At 40.0% G+C, this 18,906-nt stretch overlaps 1 protein-coding gene across 2 annotated transcripts; it reads right to left on the bottom strand.

The window, feature by feature from the left end:
• Positions 1 to 3,459: 3,459 nt before the first annotated feature.
• On the bottom strand, positions 3,460 to 16,977 carry rbbp5 (retinoblastoma binding protein 5). Of its 2 annotated transcripts, none has more exons than XM_084929105.1 (14): positions 16,815 to 16,977; positions 14,318 to 14,343; positions 13,965 to 14,137; positions 13,561 to 13,701; positions 13,229 to 13,391; positions 12,672 to 12,781; positions 12,350 to 12,469; positions 11,926 to 12,079; positions 11,724 to 11,795; positions 11,422 to 11,539; positions 9,762 to 9,831; positions 8,974 to 9,209; positions 8,627 to 8,881; positions 3,460 to 3,830 (listed from the first exon to the last, which is right to left on the bottom strand). In XM_084929105.1, exons 1-14 carry the CDS (start codon positions 16,831 to 16,833, stop codon positions 3,778 to 3,780), a joined length of 1,710 nt encoding a protein of 569 aa, XP_084785231.1. In that variant the 5' UTR covers positions 16,834 to 16,977; the 3' UTR covers positions 3,460 to 3,777. The 2 variants fall into 2 exon arrangements, with proteins under 2 accessions (XP_084785231.1, XP_084785232.1); XM_084929106.1 differs by having other exon boundaries at positions 8,804 to 8,881.
• Positions 16,978 to 18,906: the final 1,929 nt, after the last annotated feature.

The raw sequence follows: 18,906 nt of genomic DNA, 5'->3' as shown, positions 1-18,906 counted from the left end.
CTTTCAACCGCCGCACAATCCACAAAGTGCCAGATGCCTCCCGCTCATCCTACAGGTGGTGGGCCCACAGGATGAACCCACGTACATTGAATGGCTTACCTTCTAGGTAGACTTGTAGTCAAGACCGCCTAATCCGAGACCAAGACAAGACCAAGACCAGAGGGTATCGAGACCAAGACAAGACCAAGACCAGAGGGTATCGAGACCAAGACAAGACCAAGACCAAGTTGAGACGAGACCGAGACCAAGACCGAGACCGAGTTGAGACGAGACCAAGACCGAGACAAAAAAAGTCTTTAAACTGCAGCTAGATGCTGCTTCGTTTACGGGTGTCAGGCATATTTATGTGTTTTTGCTTTCGCACAGCCCTCCTCACCGCTGTCTACTGTCTCACTCACTTACTGAGAGGACAGACGGATGCTCCACTTGACTGTCGCGTCTCTCACCCTCTCTGTTTTTCACATAATGATATTATCCTATATCCTCGCATTTGATTGGCCACAATATGGAGTGATTGGAGCATAACTGAGCCACTTTGTGAGAGCTGAGCAGCGAAAGGAAATTAAGTGAGGGTAGAAATGATTGAAAGATTATTATGGTCTGTTTTGAGTTTTGTTCAAAAAAGAATGACTTCATATATATATATATATATATATATATATATATATATATATATATATATATATACATACACTTCTATATACATATGCAGGACACCTTAAACTAGTTTTTTAATTAAGCAGCAAGGCAGAACAAAGTCGGGCCTGTATCAAGACACAGGGACTAAACCCCAATTCAACCAGACCCAGAACTGATCCGGAATCAAAACAGGACTACAACAGTAAACAAGACAGAACCAGAATCAGAACTAGATGTTAGTAGCACTAAAAATCATCATAGACCTGCACTACACTTATTTTTTTAATTCTACCAAAGTACAATATTTAGATTGAGAAATGTTTATATAATTATTTAGCCTTGTTGTGCAAACAAACCTGCATAACTTAATAAATATAGAATTTGAAAAGTAACAAATGGTATCTAAAAAGAAACACTAGGTACATACATGTTCTGATGAGTTTTGGCAAACAACCATTTGACTAACATGTGTGTCTCACCTGCTCTTGTTCCATCTCTGTTCTGTCGTCATTCTCTCTCTCTCTCTCTCCCTTTCTCTCCCTCTCTCTCTGTTCCTCTCTCTCCCTCTCTCTGTTCCTCTCTCTCTCTCTCTCTGCTCCTCTCTCTCTCTGTTCCTCTCTCTCCCTCTCTCTGTTCCTCTCTCTCTCTCTCTCTGCTCCTCTCTCTCCCTCTCTCTCCGCTCCTCTCTCTCCCTCTCTCTCCCTCTCTGTTCCTCTCTCCCTCTTTGTGCTGACAATCAAGCCAAACACCAACATCATCAAATATACAGTTGAAACCAGATATTTACATACTCTTCAGATAAAAACACAAACACTTTTTTAATTGTAACATCAAATCAGACTAAATGTTTATTTTTTTAGATTGATAAATATAAAAACATATTTGTTAACTTTATTCTGAGCCACACTTATGGAGCTCCACAATTCTTTTCCAGGTGTTTTGGTTGACGTCTCTTGATGTTCCCATGTCACAGAAACAGGCTCTGTGTTTTGCCTTATATGCATCCACAGCTGTGCCACCAATTTACTCACATGGACTCTACTAAGCTACCAGAAGCTTCTTCAGCTCAGAACGGAATTGTCTGGAGTTTTCTTATTAATTAACAATAAACTTAGTGTATATGTGCTCCTAAATTTGATGAAAGTGATTAAAATAGACAGCTCCCTCTTTTTATTCTGACATTTAACTAATTCAAAAGATATTTCAACATTTATTTATCTAAAACAAAAGTTTACTCTAAATTGATGTCTAACAGTAAAAAAAAGTTTTTATGTTTTCTCCCTAAAGCAGCGGTCTCCAACCTTTTTTGCGCCACGGACCGGTTTATGCTTGGTTTATTTTCACGGACCGGCCTTTAAGGTGTCGCGGATAAATACAACAAAATAAAACTAGTACCGGTACCGAAAAAAAGAAGATTTATTCATAACACACGTGAAAAGACCCAGGAAAACCGAGTTAACGATCAAAACGATAACAAAATAACGCTGAAAACCGATAAAAACCCTGAAAACCATACATTTCACACCTGAGCCTCAACTCTCGCGGCCCGGTACCAAACGACTCACGGACCGGTACCGGTCCGAGGCCCGGGGGTTGGGGACCGCTGCCCTAAAGTGTATGTAAATATCTGGTTTCAACTGTGAATATACTGCTGTGTATTGAAATTCCTCTTGTTTTGCATAGATATACTGAACAACATCCAAAGCATAATATATAAAATAACATCTACCTGAGTTTTTTCTTTGAAAGAAGCTCCTTATGTCCATTGTTGTGTTCATCAGTACACAATTGAAACCGATTTAGTGAGTTTGTTTAGCCGTGGGGGGTAACAACTGAAAATATGAAATGTAAGCTAAGACTCTCTAAAAAAATCAGCATTGCTGTTCGGCTTTTTATTTATCCATTTGTTGATTCACTCGAAGAGCAACCAAGTGATCAGTTTGATATCAATCTTTTGTGATACACCGTCATATTTACATTATTAGTTCAGTACGAATGATTTGCTTTGGTACCTGGTCAAACTTAAGCTCTCCTCTGTCTGCAGCAAACTCGCAGGCAGCAGCTTCTCCCCCCTCGCTCACATGGGTGCTGTGCTCAGTCGCCTAGTGCCTGAGCTCGGATCATACCAAAATTAGGGGGAATTTATGACGGTGCGCTCTGTGCTTCGTGTGTTGTTTTTGTTTTATACAGTTGTCAGTCAGGCATCTAACTAACAAATTACACTCCAAAAGACCCCATGCTTCTGAAAAAATGACACGGGCTTAAGCCCAGTAAGTCACCCCCCCGCTCCGCTGATGGTTGACTCCAAATCTCCCGAACACAATGTCGATTTGAGAACGCAAGACCGAAACAGCGAGACCAAGACCGAGACCAAGACCGAGACCAAGACAAAAGTCTGTCGAGACCAAGACAAGACCAAGACAAAAGTCCGTTGAGACCAAGACCGAGACCAAGACAAAAGTCCGTCGAGACCAAGACGAGACCAAGACCACATAAAAGTGGTCTCGAGACATCCAACTCTACTTCTAGGTAAGGTGTTTGGGCCATGTCCTACTGGGAGGACCCAGGAAACAATGGAGGGATCATGTCTTTTAGCTGGATTAGCTGAATCATCTTTGCTTAGACTGTTGCAACACAGATCCGGCTGTTCACCAAACATGTCGGCATGTTTTGTACATCTACAATTTTTGTTATTGGCTGACAGATACTGAACAGACACCCATGAAAACCTTCATCTGCCTCAGCCTTCAATCCTCAGTAAGGAGCTATTCAAAACAAGCCAGAAGCTCAGAGTTGAAATTAAAGTCAAAGTTCAAATCATTATTTATAAATCAGAATGTTTTAATACGTATAAAAACGACAAGCAAGACAACGCACACACTATTAGGACACAGACGTTCTATACATGATGAAATCCTACGGAGGACGTGTGACCTCTACTGTGACGACTCGGCCGCTTCACGGGTCCGGTCAGAGAACCGGGCTGACGAGTTTTCCTGTGACGCTGGTCTCTGGTTGGGGAAGAAAACAGTCTGCACACCAAACAGGCTGCTCGCTCACAGTCTGTACACCACTTCAGGATTTGTGTCTCTTTCTTTTGAGCCTGCTGATGTTCCTCCACAAACACACAGAGCTGGATCAGTCCATCCCTCCGATGTCGTGCTGTTTGTACGACGGTGTGACCAGACTCCCTGCAGAAGAAAAAAACTCGCCGTCAGTTACTCGAAGGTTAATCACTGTCCCGCCATTTGTAATGTGTGTGTGTGTGTCTGAGTGAGTTGTTTCTGACCACCAGCCCAGATAAATGGGGGAGGGTTGAGTCAGGAAGGGAGGAAAACTTTAAAAAAAATTTGGATAAGAAGGATGCAAGACTGTGGCAACACCTGTTTAAGAATGTTGCAGCATTAGTTTTATTGTAATTTACTGGTTAATATTTAATAATCAAGTTAATTATTTTCAGATATTTCGGTCATCTAAAATTTTAAGTATTTTAAATATTCCACATCTACAAACCATATATTTGTTTAGATTTAGTATTAACCAGAAGCATGGACGTAAAACACACACACAAAAAAGTTCTGGCTACGATTAAATTAATACAAATTCTCAAACAACTAGTAAATGCACACTGGCTGGTAGATTCACACTTCCTCCTGTGAAAATATATGCAGTGTGGCCTGTAAGAGTGGAACTTCCTTGGATAAGTTCAGCACAATGTACAACATGTAATGACTGCTGAAACACTTCTAAAGAGAAATGTTTTCACACACAAATTAATTTGTCACAGGTCCAGGGCTACTTTTTAACGCTTCCTGGAAGGGGTGCAAGGATTTTAATCATATGACATGTAACATCTGTTCAGGAAATGTTCCGTTTCAGTGGCTGTAAGAGTGAAAGCAAAAAGAAGGAAGCTAAATTAAAAAAAATCAAAAAAAAAATCTGTTGAATGTGATTAAAGTCACAAACCGCTAAATGTGGGGAAAGAGACCAGCGTGAATCACAGGTCCTCAGCCATCACCCGCTACTCATACAAAAAAAAAAAAAGTATACCGTCATCTGGTATCTCTTTCACTCTCTCACACACAGACATACTCACACCCTCAAGATCTGAGCAGCAACACTGCAGACAAACATTTATATCACATGAAAAGCCCAAGGAGCGAGGCGGGAGTGGGAGCAGGAGGGTCAAAGGCCAAGCAGGAAGTAGACTTGTCAGCTAGCCCACAGGGAAACAAGCTACACCCATCCCATCAACGGGCACGTCAACACCCATCTGCCAACCACAGCCCAACATCAACAAATTTAAATGATGGCAGATTAGTCTGAGCGAGGCTGCAGTTAGCAGAGGTTATACCTGTGAAAAGCCACAGTCGGGGAGGAATAACAAAGGTGGGGAAAAACTCAACAATCAGTCAACTTTTTCAAATATCTGTGGAAGACTGATCACAGCATTACGTTTCGGTCATTTTCCTGTATTTAGTTTGTGTGCCACTGTCGTTGTTTCCCACGAGAAAACTAATGTATTTATCATTTAATGCTTGCTTGTCGTGCAGCCACTTCAATGTGCTATTTGATAAGTTCCCGACAGCAGTGTTCCAGTTTAAGTTCAGTTGTGATTAGAGATGGCACGATACCACTTTTTTATGTCCGATACCGATACCGATATCATAAATTTAGATATCTGCCGATACCGATATGAATCTGATATAGTGTGTTTTTTAATCAATAAAACAGGTTTTTTTTAATATCTTGCTGCATTTTGTATAAGTTCATACTCAAGTAAAAAAAACAAACAAACACTAAAGCTATTCTGTTATACCTGTATGCAAAAAATACACTGCACCCAAAATATTTCATAGTTCAACAATACTGATCAATCTAATAAACTTAAACCTACTCTATCCTCCCTATTCTGGTATTTTAAAGAGTACTTAGCAGAAATATTAAGCAACCTAACTAATAGGGTTCTAAAACTCCCAGCAAAAAAATAAATAAATAAATAAATAATAGGGAACAACCCCCCCACCCTCCACCTCATGATGCTTAATTGACATAATCAACTATAATTTGATGCAGTGTGAAAAAAAAATACACACAGAAATCAGTTATTTTTCAAGAATAATTAAATAGATTCAACATCTTTCTTCAACAAAATTGCAGACTGCACAGATGGTACCTTCCCAATGGAAAAAGTACTATAGCTTACTAGGGTATATTAGACTTAATAGTTACTATATACAGTAATGGACTTCTATACATTTTACATCAGATTAAAACTTTGGGTGTAAGATTCGGATAATTATTTATTAAAAGCTAGACATTTTAAATGAGAATAAGAAAGAAAAGTATGTCTTTGTGCCCCCTTTTCCCTGTTCATGCCCTATCGGCCCCCCTGGCTAAACTTTGCTAGATCCGCCCCTGCACAGTTACCAGCCGTCAGCTACGTAGAAAAGGATCCTGGTGTAGAAAGTAATATTAAATAAATTCTAACAACAGCTTATCAAGCTTAAACGTGCTGCTGTTGTTCAGCCGCTGGTTTCCTCTTTCTGGCGCGAAGTGAGCAATAAACAAACAAGAGAGACGGACTTGCGACAGAAAAGCCGATCAGCTGATCATTGATCAGTTTCACTATTGAAGTAGCAGCAGGAGAGGGAGAGAGAAGAGGCAGCCGCTCCATATATCGGTTGTTAAGCTTAACGCGGGAATGCTTTACAAACATTCAGAGATGAACTTACACACTTGCTTTACTTCTCTCTGGGATAACTTCCTTGGAGATGAAATGCCGGATTGCTAGCGAGGCTACAAATACACACAGCTGCTCTATCATGTGACCCGTACTGCTGCATGTGCTACAGTTATGGGCCGAGTTACGCCATGTCGCAAGTTTTGCTAAGTGCTTTTTTGATATTTAATGGATCGGATCAAATTTTTTTATTTTTCTCCGATATCCGATCCAGTAATTTACGTCAGTATCGGACCAATACCGATACGTAATATCGGATCGGTCCATCTCTAGTTGTGATAACTGCTGATTAAAGCTCTGCTCTCTGACCTGAAATGCAGTGAAATTACAATGACAGCCTGACGAAATTCTGGGAGCAGATTTCCACTTTGTTCATTTATTGAAAAACAACAAAACGCTTCTCTTTTTAGGCCAAAGAGAAGCTAGAGGAAATGTCAGCAGTGGTTCTATCACTGTGATGACGTCAATTCAAGGTTGGTATTCATACTTGGCCAGCCAGGTGTGTCATTTCTAAGATACTGTCGTTGTAGCTGTTCCCACACTATTCAGTCCACAAACACACAAGCCCACACTTGTTACAAATAACAGGTTCAGGCTCTGCACAAAGAAATAATCCAGGGACTTCTTTGTTCACCAGACCTGTTCAATTAGTTAAAAACAAACTGTGTTTGTTTGAATTTGTTCACTTAGCCCTGGACTAGACACAGTGTGCATCTCCAACGCAGTTTTAAACCATCCATCAAATAGCATCCATCATCTTTTATTTTGAAAAGCCACCTACTCTGCCTGACTTCCTGCCCTCCTAACCTGCCCTGTGCATCTTGATGAAGCTGAACAGACCTTACAACCGTTTCAAGCAATGAGAAGCACTGAGCCATTTCCAGGAAATATTTTCGTACAATCATTATCTTCAGTGGGTGCGATCAGCTCCGACAGCTGTGCCCAGAGTGACCCCGCAGTTAAGCTGATGTGAAAGCTGAGCAGCTAAACAATGCAATAAAACTGTGATGTTAAAAATACTTCTCTGTGTTGATGAATTTACTTGATATGTATTACAAAAGCCAAAGATGTCAGGATCAAGCAAATATAATGTTGATTATGCCTGCACAGTGGAGGGGTCCCTAAAGAATCCTTAAGAGAAAACAAGCAGATGAGTGCACCTAACAATATATGTTTTAAAGTTGACCATGTGATCTATCAAACACAGCAACGCTTCACAAACTGAAGGGAAATGTCTTGCACACAACACACCGCGGGCAATGTGTTATAGCTTAAATAATTATAATATCATAGAAAAAATACCTTGCCAAATACAGATGATGCATTAAGGCAGTGGTTCTCAAACTACTTCAAACATTGGAAAAATTCAGGCCCCACTGCCCTCAGATTTTGTAAACCAGAACTAGAGGTCAGCCTAATAGCGTCCACAAAGTCTTATTTATCTTTCTTTAATAAAAGGTAATAATATAAGATGAAAGAATTAAAATTAAATTCACTTCATTCTCACTTATTTTATTTTCATCAATCTTCCTTGCATCACCTACAGTGGCTCTCTGCCCCATAGTTTCACTGCTTTAAGGACACATACACCCATTACAAAAAGGCCACGTTCCCAACACATGGATCTAATTTAACTTGTGCAGTACCGCCACCTGCTGGACAGGTTTGGAGACGTTTGTTATGTAGTCCCCAAAAATGATGTGCCAAAGCATCCATCAGTTTATTGTGTCTGTGGACAGGTCTTTAGATTGTGGTCAACAATAGACAACTGGAGAGATCATCCTAATTCTTAGAAATCTGTTTGGGGTTTTTTTAATTAAAAAAAAATTTAAGGTGTGAATTTTATTAGGATCTCAGGATAAAGTTAGGGAATTTTTCAATCTGACAGTTCTTCTCCTGTAGATGAAGTCTGTCAGTGTTTATGACAGATGGGTGTGTATGGAGTAATCACAGTATGCCGATGTCATCTTTTCAGCCTGAATTGGATCTAATGTTAAAAAGACTGTTAGGTATGAGCACATGTTCTAACCTCCAGACTGTGGCTTTATAACAGGTGGGTCTCTGTTAGTGAGCTGTGTGGTTGGGGTTGGAGGGGTGGAAGCAGTACAGGGGTAGGGGTGGGGGTGCTTTGAAGACAGGCCAGGCTGGTAGGGCATCAGTCAGACTAGCAGGGCTAACAGCTCCCAGACTCAGAGGCGGCAGCAGCAGCATCATCATCATCATCATGGGTGGTAGCATGCTTACCTGTGGCCTGGCCCCCCTCTGCTCTGCCCTTCAGCCCTCCTCCTCCTCCTATTCCTCCTCCTCCTATTCCTCCTACTCCTCCCAGGCCAGAGCTGCCCAGGGCATCGGGCACCACAGGAAAGGAGGGCCGATCACCCTTGTAGGGCTTCGGCCTGAAGGGGAAGTCTTTGTCTTTACCTTTGGAGCCTTTGGGCCGGCCTGCTGTCTTCTTCTTTGACTTGCCGTCCCCTTTTACACCCAGTAAGGGGTGTACCTCTGAGGAGAGAGAAGACAAAAGGCCATGTTATAACTTCTTGAAAAGAAGTGAAATTTTCTTTTTGTAACTTTAACCACCTCCTCTCTCTCACCATCACTGGGCACCCCCTGCAGTTCAATGGTGGTGGTCCGAGCTTTTTTCTTGGCTGGACCGCCTTCAGATGAAGGCTGTCGCTGCTTCTTATCACCACCAGTCAATGTGTCCTCTGGAGCTCCAGATTGAACTGAAGCGTCTGGCGGGGGACCGAACGGGTTTTCCTCTGGATCTTCAACCTCGGGGGCGATGGGCAGGTACAGCAGGGCCTTGTGGTCCTCCAGCTCCTCATCACTAAATAACACAAACACAGATAAGACTTTTCACTTTTTTTTAAACTTACATTTATAACAATAATCATCTTCCTGGTGTGTTAGAGACCTGCAGGATCTTTTAAGGCATTCCAGATGGCTAAAATAGAGTTTTGAGAGGTTCCAGTCGTCCTGATTTATAAGCTAAAGGATTGATGATTAAACCAGTTTTAATGTTACATTTAAAACATGGAGGTGAGTTAAAACATAACCCTTAAGACTAAATGTTTTGGATGAGTTAAAGGATGAGATAAGGGTTGCCTGGAAGATTTGACGAAACCACAAAGATTTTCATTTCCACTCACATTCAGATCAATTTCATTAATACAACGCTAATTTCAAACAATGGTTGTTCCAAGGTACTTTACATTGTAAGGTAAGATCCTTCAAAATTATAAAGAGGAGCAAGTCGTTCATGACAGTTGGAAGGAAGGCCTCCTTTTTACCAGTTATTAATAGGTATTTACAATTTGATTGGGCAATTTTGGATTTTGTAAATATGATACCTCTTTCTACTCTTTGTTAGCGCTCTCACCTGCTACAAAAAGCAGCTATGGGATCAACAGTGGTCACATCCACCTCTTCATCTTCTGCAGCGTCTGCACCTGTAATGTGGACACAAGTTCATCTCTGCATTATGATGCAATGTTTAATTGTATGGATCTCATGCGGAAAAGCTGCCATCACTGTTGTGGCTATAAATCATCTGGAAAAAAAATTTTTTGGACTAAGACTGTAAATTAATCTAGCCATATAGAAAGCAAAATGTTTTTTTAGACAATTTTAATCTAGTTTATTTGCAGCCTTTTCACCAAAAATCTGTCATCTTCTTACTTTTTTCACAGCTCCAAGTACTGCCTCAGTTTTCTTTGTGCATTAAAATCAACAGCACACTGGAATATGCTGTATATACACCCCAATAGCCTGATATTTGAGTAGACTTGAGTCACTTTTCCACTGCATATTAAAGACGCACCCTCTAATCTGTATTCAGCAAGAAGTAGGAACAAATATTAACGACTCTTCTGCTGTTCCATATTAAATTACATGCAAATAAACACTTCTTATACTTCAAAAAAGCCACTGTGTGATCAGCGAAGATGTTACAAAAAGAGCTTTAAAACAGAAGTCATTTAATAATTAAGAATAGGGCTGGGCCATATCATACCATTCACGATAATACCGGTATAATGTTAGCCAATGATATGAAAATGAAATATCGCGATAGAATATGGGTAAAACACGCATGCGCAGTGCCTTTGTTTTCATACACACATGCCGGAAAAAGCATGATGGCAACGGAGAATGAGAAGGGCAAAAGCGGATCGTTGAATGAAACAGATGAACCAGAATTGGTTTGTAAAAATGGTGCAACTTCAGTGATGTGGAACTGGTTTGGTTTTTGTCCGGCGCTCAAAAATCTGTCAAAAAATGTTTCAGTACGACTTTGGTAAGCTACAAAGCCGCAGCGCTTGATGGATTGTCGGAGCATTGCGGCTACCGTAGTCAGGAGCCTCGCGGAGTGATACGTACTGTGCTTCAACATAATATTACCGTATTGTGTGTGTATAAGGACTCCAAAATGGCACTTGTTAAGAGACGTGCGTATGAAGCGGATTTTAAACTCAAGTCATGCAGTAGAACATGGAAATAGAGCAGCAGTGAGAGAATTCAGCATTGGTGGTACAGAAGTGGAGGAAGCAAGAAGAATGAGTTAAGTAAAGTTAGACTTATCTGACTGTTTTTTTACTGCAGTTTCATGTTGCAAAACACCTCTTTTTAAGTTTTGTGGATATTATACATGGTTATGCTCAGGATATGTCAGCCCATTTCCACTGAAAATGTCTTTTGGTTAAATTGTCAACAAGGAATTTGCATTTCCACAGTTAAATTTTTATATAGTTTGAATGCACATAAAAAACAGCTGCTTGTTTAAGTGAAAATAAATTGATGTTTTGGGTTTTTTTTTGCAATAATAAAGTTCTGGAGTTGTAAAGTGTTTTGTCTCGAATCAATTATATCGTCAGTTATATCGTTATCGCAAATTTTCAAATATATATTGTGATAAATATTTTTGGTCATATTGCCCTGCCCTAATTAAGAATTAGATAAACAAAACTAAAGGAAGTCATAACTACACAGATTAATAATTGCACAGTATGTGAGGCCATATGTAAGCTGCACCTGTTACTTACCTGTCTGCTCGGGTTCGCTCTTGTCTTCGTCCTCAATGTCGAATTCCGACTCTCGCTCCTCGTACTCCACGTTCTCATCCAGCTCTTTAAAGTCTGGAGCAAAAGCACTCCAGTTTTCCTGCAGGCAAACAAAACATTCACACAATAATGGCACCAAGTTAAGCTTAAATTACCACAGCTTAAAATATCTGCCGTGGATCTGAATATTTAAAGCTAAGTATAACAAACATAAGAGGAAAAACACTTGAGATTAATGCTGTTCATTCATGCTCATTCAGCTTTCATGCTCATTGTCCACTTACGACTTGGTTCTGAGCCCAGATGGACACCACTCCACTGGAGATGGAGGCAATGATAGGACGGACCGGATGCCACTGAAAGAGGTCAAAGGTAAGATTTGTTTTAAAAAGGTCATTTTAAAATATGTGATGTCTCAATGTAACTGAAAATAGACCAACATGACTGAGTGTTTTAATCTTCATGCACAGTGTTGAGAGCACTTACAGCGACATCCAGGAGCAGCTCTCCTCTGGTTCCGTGCAGGATCTTCACCAGGTTCCCGATGCTTTTCTCCCAGATGTAGAGGGCATGCTGCCTTGCTGAACCAGCCACAATGTACTCACCATCCCCTGAGAAACAGCATCGCTTCCATGGAGTCCTGAACACAAGAAACACAGATGGAGGGTATAAAGACATGTAAACAAAGGTGATGCTCCAAAATACAACACCAACCCTGAAAATCAGATTGTAAGGCTATCAGATTACCGACAGTATTTGAAAGAGCTTTTAATTCCACACAAACATTTGGCATATCAAAAGAATGCATGTCAGATCAACCACTGCAGTTTCCTCTGCAAACCTATTCTGGCTCATTCACTCCTTAAACAGGCATGACTTTTATTCCAAAAATGTATCTGCATAGATGTACCTGTTTACCAAGTCCTGAAGTTTCTGCATAGGTTCAGGCTCACCATCCCGGCCACAGGTCAGGATCTCTCTGCCGTCATACACCCTAATGATCCGGTCTGCTGTGTTTATTAGGAAGCAACTGCATAACAAACAGGACACATGTACAAAGAGAGAGAGAAAAGCTCAGCATTAACAAGAGGGATTAAGCCCACAGAATGCAGAATATAAGTGAATAAGACTGAAAACCAAAAATTAACTGGAACAAATTGTCTTGATTGTGATCTCTAGACTGTGTTCATCACTCCAGGTTACATACAGAAAGCCCTCCTGCTACCACTCACCTGCCCTTTCGTGCAAATTCAATGGACTTGATGGCTGTGGTGTTGCTGGTGCCTGTTGTGACTCTGAATGAAGCCACCAGTTCCTGAGTGTTTGTGTTCAACACCAGGATCTGTAACAGCAGATAGAGGGAGAAGAAAATCATCAGAAACATGGGATGACAACTGCTTTGAGTATGAAATATAAATGGTGAAAATGTGCTCAGTATTCACTCATTATTTTATCAGTTCGGATGTGATTTCGCCCAACATACACACTGCAACAGTGAAGGTGTTATATCAGAATTTAATAGAGCTGTTTTCATACATGAACTCCAGAAAATGATGTGACAATGAGGTTAGGAGATGCAAACAATGGCATCACCCAATCTGGCGGAGATCAATGAAGTACTATAAATAAAGCTTTAGGAGGAGGTTTGAGACTGTTTAATGCCCCATCAGAATGTTAGAGCTGAGTAATGCCAACAAACAAAACAAAAACAAACAGAAGTTCAGCAGTGCGTGCGGAAAGCACTGATGTGAATGAAACATACAGTGACTAAAGTGGCATTGAAGCTTACCTTTCCTTTGGCATTGCCAGTGTAGATGTATTCACCTCGCCTGTCGAAGGCTGCCACCACGTTGAGGTCTGAGTCATCATCCACAGGCAGGACAACGTGTTTGGAATCTGACAGCGTCAGCAGGACTGGCGCTGACTTCATGGGACACACCAGCACCTTGTCCCTAAAACATACATCACTTCTTCTTAGCATCAAATCATTACCCTGAAGACTGATTACACTGGACAAAGCCCATAATCAGCATCACTGCTCTTTAAATCTGACCCACAGCCAAACCTCAAACTACACAACTAATGGTAATGTGTACAGAATGACACGATCAGGTCACTCACATGTCTCTGGGGTGGTACTGAAGCTTCAGGATTGGTGAGGGGAAGCGGAACCTCTGGTCACAGTCTCCCGTGAGGACATCCCACTGGGAGACGATGTTGTCTGTAGAGGCACTCACCAGCTTGTGGCCGTCTCGACTCCAGCTGCACATATGTAAACAAACCATGAGGAATTCTTTAACAGTGACTAAAACGGTCACTTCAAACAGCAGAAATTATAACTCTTAACCTCACTTAAAGCCCGTTTTTTGCCTTTTTGCTTGCCTTTCCATAAATAAAGATATTACCCCCATCAGAAAGCCATAAATTCATAAAAAATTCATCAGAATGCAGGAAATGTTGAGTTTAAAACTGAACGTGGTTCCCTCACTTGTATCCACTCAAACGAACAAACAACATGTTCTCACCATAAAGAGCAGACTGGGTGGATGTGTGCGCTGATGATTTTGGCTATCCCTCGTGTGAGGAAGTCCCAGATGACGATGCGACCGTCGTTGCAGCCCACAGCCAGCAGGGTTCCCCAGCGGTTGAAGGTGCAGGTGAGGGCCATGCTGATACAGTCCAGAGTGCCATCTGCCTCCTATCATCAAAACAGACATTAACAAACAATAGCAAAAAAAATCTTAAGTCTATACATAAGGCTTTAAATCTGACTGCACTCAAAATTAGAAGATTCAATTACACTCATATAGCTGTTTCAATGATTTTCAGAGCAAAAAAACCAAAATTGGCTTGTGTGTATTAAAAACTGGTGGCTTACCTCTGGATAGTTCTGCCCAAACGATTCTGAGAGAAGAACAGAAAGAGAGATTAATAACAAAGACGTGGCAGCTGGAGCAGAAACTTTTACTACTCATTATTTCATTCTCATAGAGTCACAGTCAGTCAAATAAAGTAAAATTAAATACATTATATTAAATACATATTAAACTGATTTATACATATTGAATTAAATACAGTTACAAAAAAAACTAAGAAAGACTTGCACACCACATGGCTACCAGTAAGGCCCGAGGAAGGTCCTATAGATCCAAATTTCTTCGTATAAATGTTTTAAGGATTAAATTATTATTGGAGTCAAATGATTTGCACACCCTGCTTCCTTTTCTTTCTTTTTTTGCAAATCAGAGAAAAACCCCTTCATTTCACTGCTTAGAGTTTTTAAACAGGAACTAGAATAGAGATCATGCTAATTATCCTAAGCAGCCCTTGAACACATTACACACTTTCTATGAAGCTTATAGCAGACAAAGCCAATAATGAGAGTGGTTATTCTATTATTTATTATTTTTTAATATATCAATTTCGCTTTTCTCTCTCTCTCTCTCTCTCTCTCTCTCTCTCTCTCACCAAACCACACCTAACCCCAAAACTTTTATATGTAGACTTCATTACAACTGCCTAGGACAAGAAAGACGTGCACATAATACTTTGTGTACTATGTACTAAAACATAGTACAGTTACAAGTTCATACTATTCTTATTTCATACTATTCTTATTTATTTATTTGGCATGGCTATCTTTATTCTTGAACAAAGCCTGAACTCTCTTAGACAAACTTTCTTGTAATTTCTTTGAGCAGTCTTCAAGAATAATTCCCCAGTCTTCTTGTCTAATGTTGAGAGCTGGGCTTTGGGGGGGGGAATCAATCCATGACTGATGGTGTTCCATTGTGTGCTCTTCTATCCAGGTGTGCTTCTACCATATTGGAGGGGTTCTTGGAATTATGCTGAAAATGAAGTCATTGCTAATCCAATGGTACGCCGATAATATTGCACGGTTAACCAAAATCTGATGGTACTTGTTTGCGTTCATAATTCCATGATTTGACATGCTCCATAACACCTCTAGCTGCAATTCAGGCCTAAACCATGATAGAGCTTCCACCATATTTTACAGATAGCTGTAGACATTTGCCATTGTAGCTCCCTTATTTTTCCTCCACCATATATATTTATGATGATTTGAATATAATGTATATTTAGATTCATCACTCCATAAGGCCCATTGTCACTGATTTTCAGTCCAGTTCTTAGCACACAGCAGCCTTTTCTCCCTCCTTAAGAATGGTTTCTTGGCAGCCACCTATGCACTAAGACCATTTCTGATAAGACTTCAGTCGACAGAAAACTGATCAACTGAAGTACCAGGTGCATCTCTCAGGTCCTATGTCAGGTCTTGGTGGATTTTTCCCTATTGCTTACGGACATAACTTTCAGATGCTGTTAATCTGTCGTAGATGAGGGTTCATTTTTTTAAGGCCCTCTACTTGTCCAGATTCCTGAATTTTTTTTATTGACACACTGCACACCATGCCAAAATATGGGTTATAAAAATCCATTATTGCAAATGTACCTTGTTGGTGCAAAAAACAAACAGACAAACATAAATGTATGGTATTTTAGTAACTTGTGCTAACATTTGTATTTTCTGTAAATTCAACTAAAGAAATGGGAACAATAAATGTATTTTTGCAAAAGCCTGAAAGTAAAGTGAGTAAGAACTGAAATGAAAATGAGTGGACAAGCAACCAGTATCCAGAGAAAAACTTCATACAGCTTGGAGAAGTGTTGCTCAGGACCACTTTAAAAACATCACAACAAGGTGATGGAAGCAAATTATAAAGGACTGACGGCTGCATCGATACTTTTACATCATACTGTAAATCGAAAACAGTTAAAATTGAATGAATGGCAGCTTAAACCTGTTTTTATATTTGTAAAATATCCTTATAGTCAAGTTAATGTAATTTCGTGGTGAATATGTTTTCCCCAAAAATGTTGACAGTACTCGTTGTCACTGAGACAAGCTGTGCATCAGTTTTTGTTTTGTTTTTTAACGGAAAAAAAGACAGCAAGTAAAAGTCCGATGTCGACTTAATATGCGAGGAAACTGCAAGAAAAAACACCAAAAAAAAACCTTATCGAAACAACTGTAGTCTAAAATAAAAAAGGAAGACCTATTTAATTCAAACACACTATGTGAAGCTAGCATTAGCCACCTACTACGTCTACTGCTTCCAGCTTTTTACGTCTACATATTTATGATCTCATATATTAAGCACTATTGTAATATGCTTTTTAGGAGACCTTAACAGCGTGTTTCTAATTAGTTGTGAGATTTTAACAAGCACTCGTATCGACTGCTGTTAACATGCTAGGCTAACTTACGATGCTAACCATAATAGGTACAAAGCAACAGCGCCGTACGAACAGTAACGTGTACAGAAAATAGATATTCATCCTTAATTCATTACCGAGCAGTTCCAGATTCATTGCTGGACGCCTGAAGGTCCAAAGTCCCTAAACACCCCGATTCCTCTGACAGTTTTTTTCTGACTTTTGCTCGTATTTACTTCTGCTGCGACTGCCGGGGAGACTGGCGCCGAGCCTCCAGCTAGGACCCCAAACAATGCCATCTGAGATGTGCCTGAGCAAAATACAACCGTCCGTTTTTTCCACTTCCTATATTTTTTCCGGTGGTTGACAGCCAGCACCGAGGTGTATTACTGCCACCTCCTTGCCTGGATAGATGGTGGGAGACTTCAAAAAGCAAAGCAAGCTCTATTTACGGTTCCTGACCCCATAAAAAGTCCATTATAAAGTCACTTAGCTTTTATACTTAGCTTTTATGGGTGTGCCAAAAAAAAAGTAAAAACACAAAACCTCATAACAGTATAATTTTAAAAAACAAAAACAAAATCTGAACAAATATGGCTTGTTTGCAAGCTGCCAGCCTGACAACTAGAGCTTGGCTGAAACAGGACAATGATCCCAAACACACCAGGAAGTCTAAGGCAGATTGTCTGAAAGGTGTTGCAGTGGCCCAGTGGAACTCCAGACCTCAACCCAGTTAAAATGTGTGGTGGGACCTTAAGAGAGCCGCGAGTAAACTGATGTCTGCATTTACATCAACCAACGCCGGCCCGGTAAGAAGAGTTGCCCCAAATTCCTCCACAACAACTTGAATTTGTTGTCGCTAAAAGTTGCTCTACAGCTGTTGTATTGGTTTTTCACAGAACTGCATAGTTCCATGTCAAACCTTTATTTTTCACACGACTGTATATATGTGTATATGTCACATAAGTGCCAGGTAAAATAATCATCCATGGAGGTGTGACTGGCAGAAAAACTGCTGGGCTGAGTTTTAATGCTTTGATATTCAGTTCTCCTGTTTTACTCCTGCCAATGAACCCCAAACTACTTTTTCTTCTCCTTTCTTAGTTATCAGTTAAAATTAAATTTTTGTTTCTTATTCTTCTTAATTTCCCGGGGGTTGATATCCTCAATTTAGGCATATTTTTTACTGCTTACTTGGTGCAAATACATCTAATATACCATTATCGTTTATTAAAATGTGTAAAGTTCCCTACTTCCATGTTCCTGCTGTGGTTTTAATTCAACTCGCCAATATTTTCCACGTCTTTAGACAGACTGTTCCACACTTGAAATCCCTCACACGGGTCATAAACAATAAACCAACTTGTAGGCTATATTAAAGAAAAATCTTCCATATCTGTTGCCACATCTTTTACATTTTTTATATTGTAGAAATCTTGTTTTGGTGGCCTAAATAACATTATTTAGTTTTCTGAATGCATGTTTGCCTTTATTTTGTTACACTAAAAATAACATTTTGATTATTATGATATAAAAATGTATATTTAAAGCATCATATTATTAAACTGAAAACTAACCAATCCTCTGGCTTGTTTATGTGTACAACCCCTACCCATAATGAGCAGGTGCCACCCAATGCCAAACCTCTGGATACGCCCGTGACTGTGTAATTTATTTTGAAAATATTTTTGATTTTTTTTTTATTCTGTTCTCAGTAAATAAAGGCTGGTGTCAACATCACTATGTAGCACCTGACCCTTGATATCTGTAGCACCTTTTTATGCCTTCACTTGACCATGTGACCATCTACAATCCTGCACGTGAACTGTTCTGTCAGTTTACATGTGAGTTTTCCTTTGAATCTACATAAAATCCACATTAGCCGCACAGAGGCATTACACAGAAACACAAACAACCAGCAGAGTTGTTTATGCTGGATCCGGAGCTGAGCCCGAAACAGCAGTCCAAGGTGACTTCCGGTTTTCACAATAAAGGCCCAAACTTTAAAAGAACCCAACACCAGCCAGGGTTGTATAAAATGTTGACATTAAGATCTTTAAACATTACATTTTACCATTGAAAAGGTCGGAGCTTTACGGGATACAAGTTTCTGTAAATTAACGAACAACTGACCTAAACTGGGGGGAAACATCTCATCTCCCCTTCCACGAATTTCACCTAGTTAGTGGAAGTTTTTCAGACTTTATTGTTACTGCATTTCCTTTGTGG

The sequence above is a fragment of the Perissodus microlepis genome, chromosome 5, assembly GCF_051167445.1.
Source record: "Perissodus microlepis isolate ML-2025 ecotype Zambia chromosome 5, ASM5116744v1, whole genome shotgun sequence".
In the NCBI taxonomy this organism is placed as follows: domain Eukaryota; kingdom Metazoa; phylum Chordata; class Actinopteri; order Cichliformes; family Cichlidae; genus Perissodus; species Perissodus microlepis.
The sequence above is the reverse complement of the archived record's forward strand: the minus strand, read 5'-3'. Positions and strand labels throughout refer to the sequence as shown.

Bases quoted from the DNA above. Each gene is read 5' to 3' on its own strand.
- rbbp5 (XM_084929105.1), bottom strand. The intron at 12,080-12,349 runs GTACATCTATGC...TCTTGTGTTCAG, and splicing joins CTTCAGGACTTGGTAAACAG to GACTCCATGGAAGCGATGCT. The intron at 11,796-11,925 runs GTAAGTGCTCTC...GACCTCTTTCAG, and splicing joins AGCTGCTCCTGGATGTCGCT to TGGCATCCGGTCCGTCCTAT.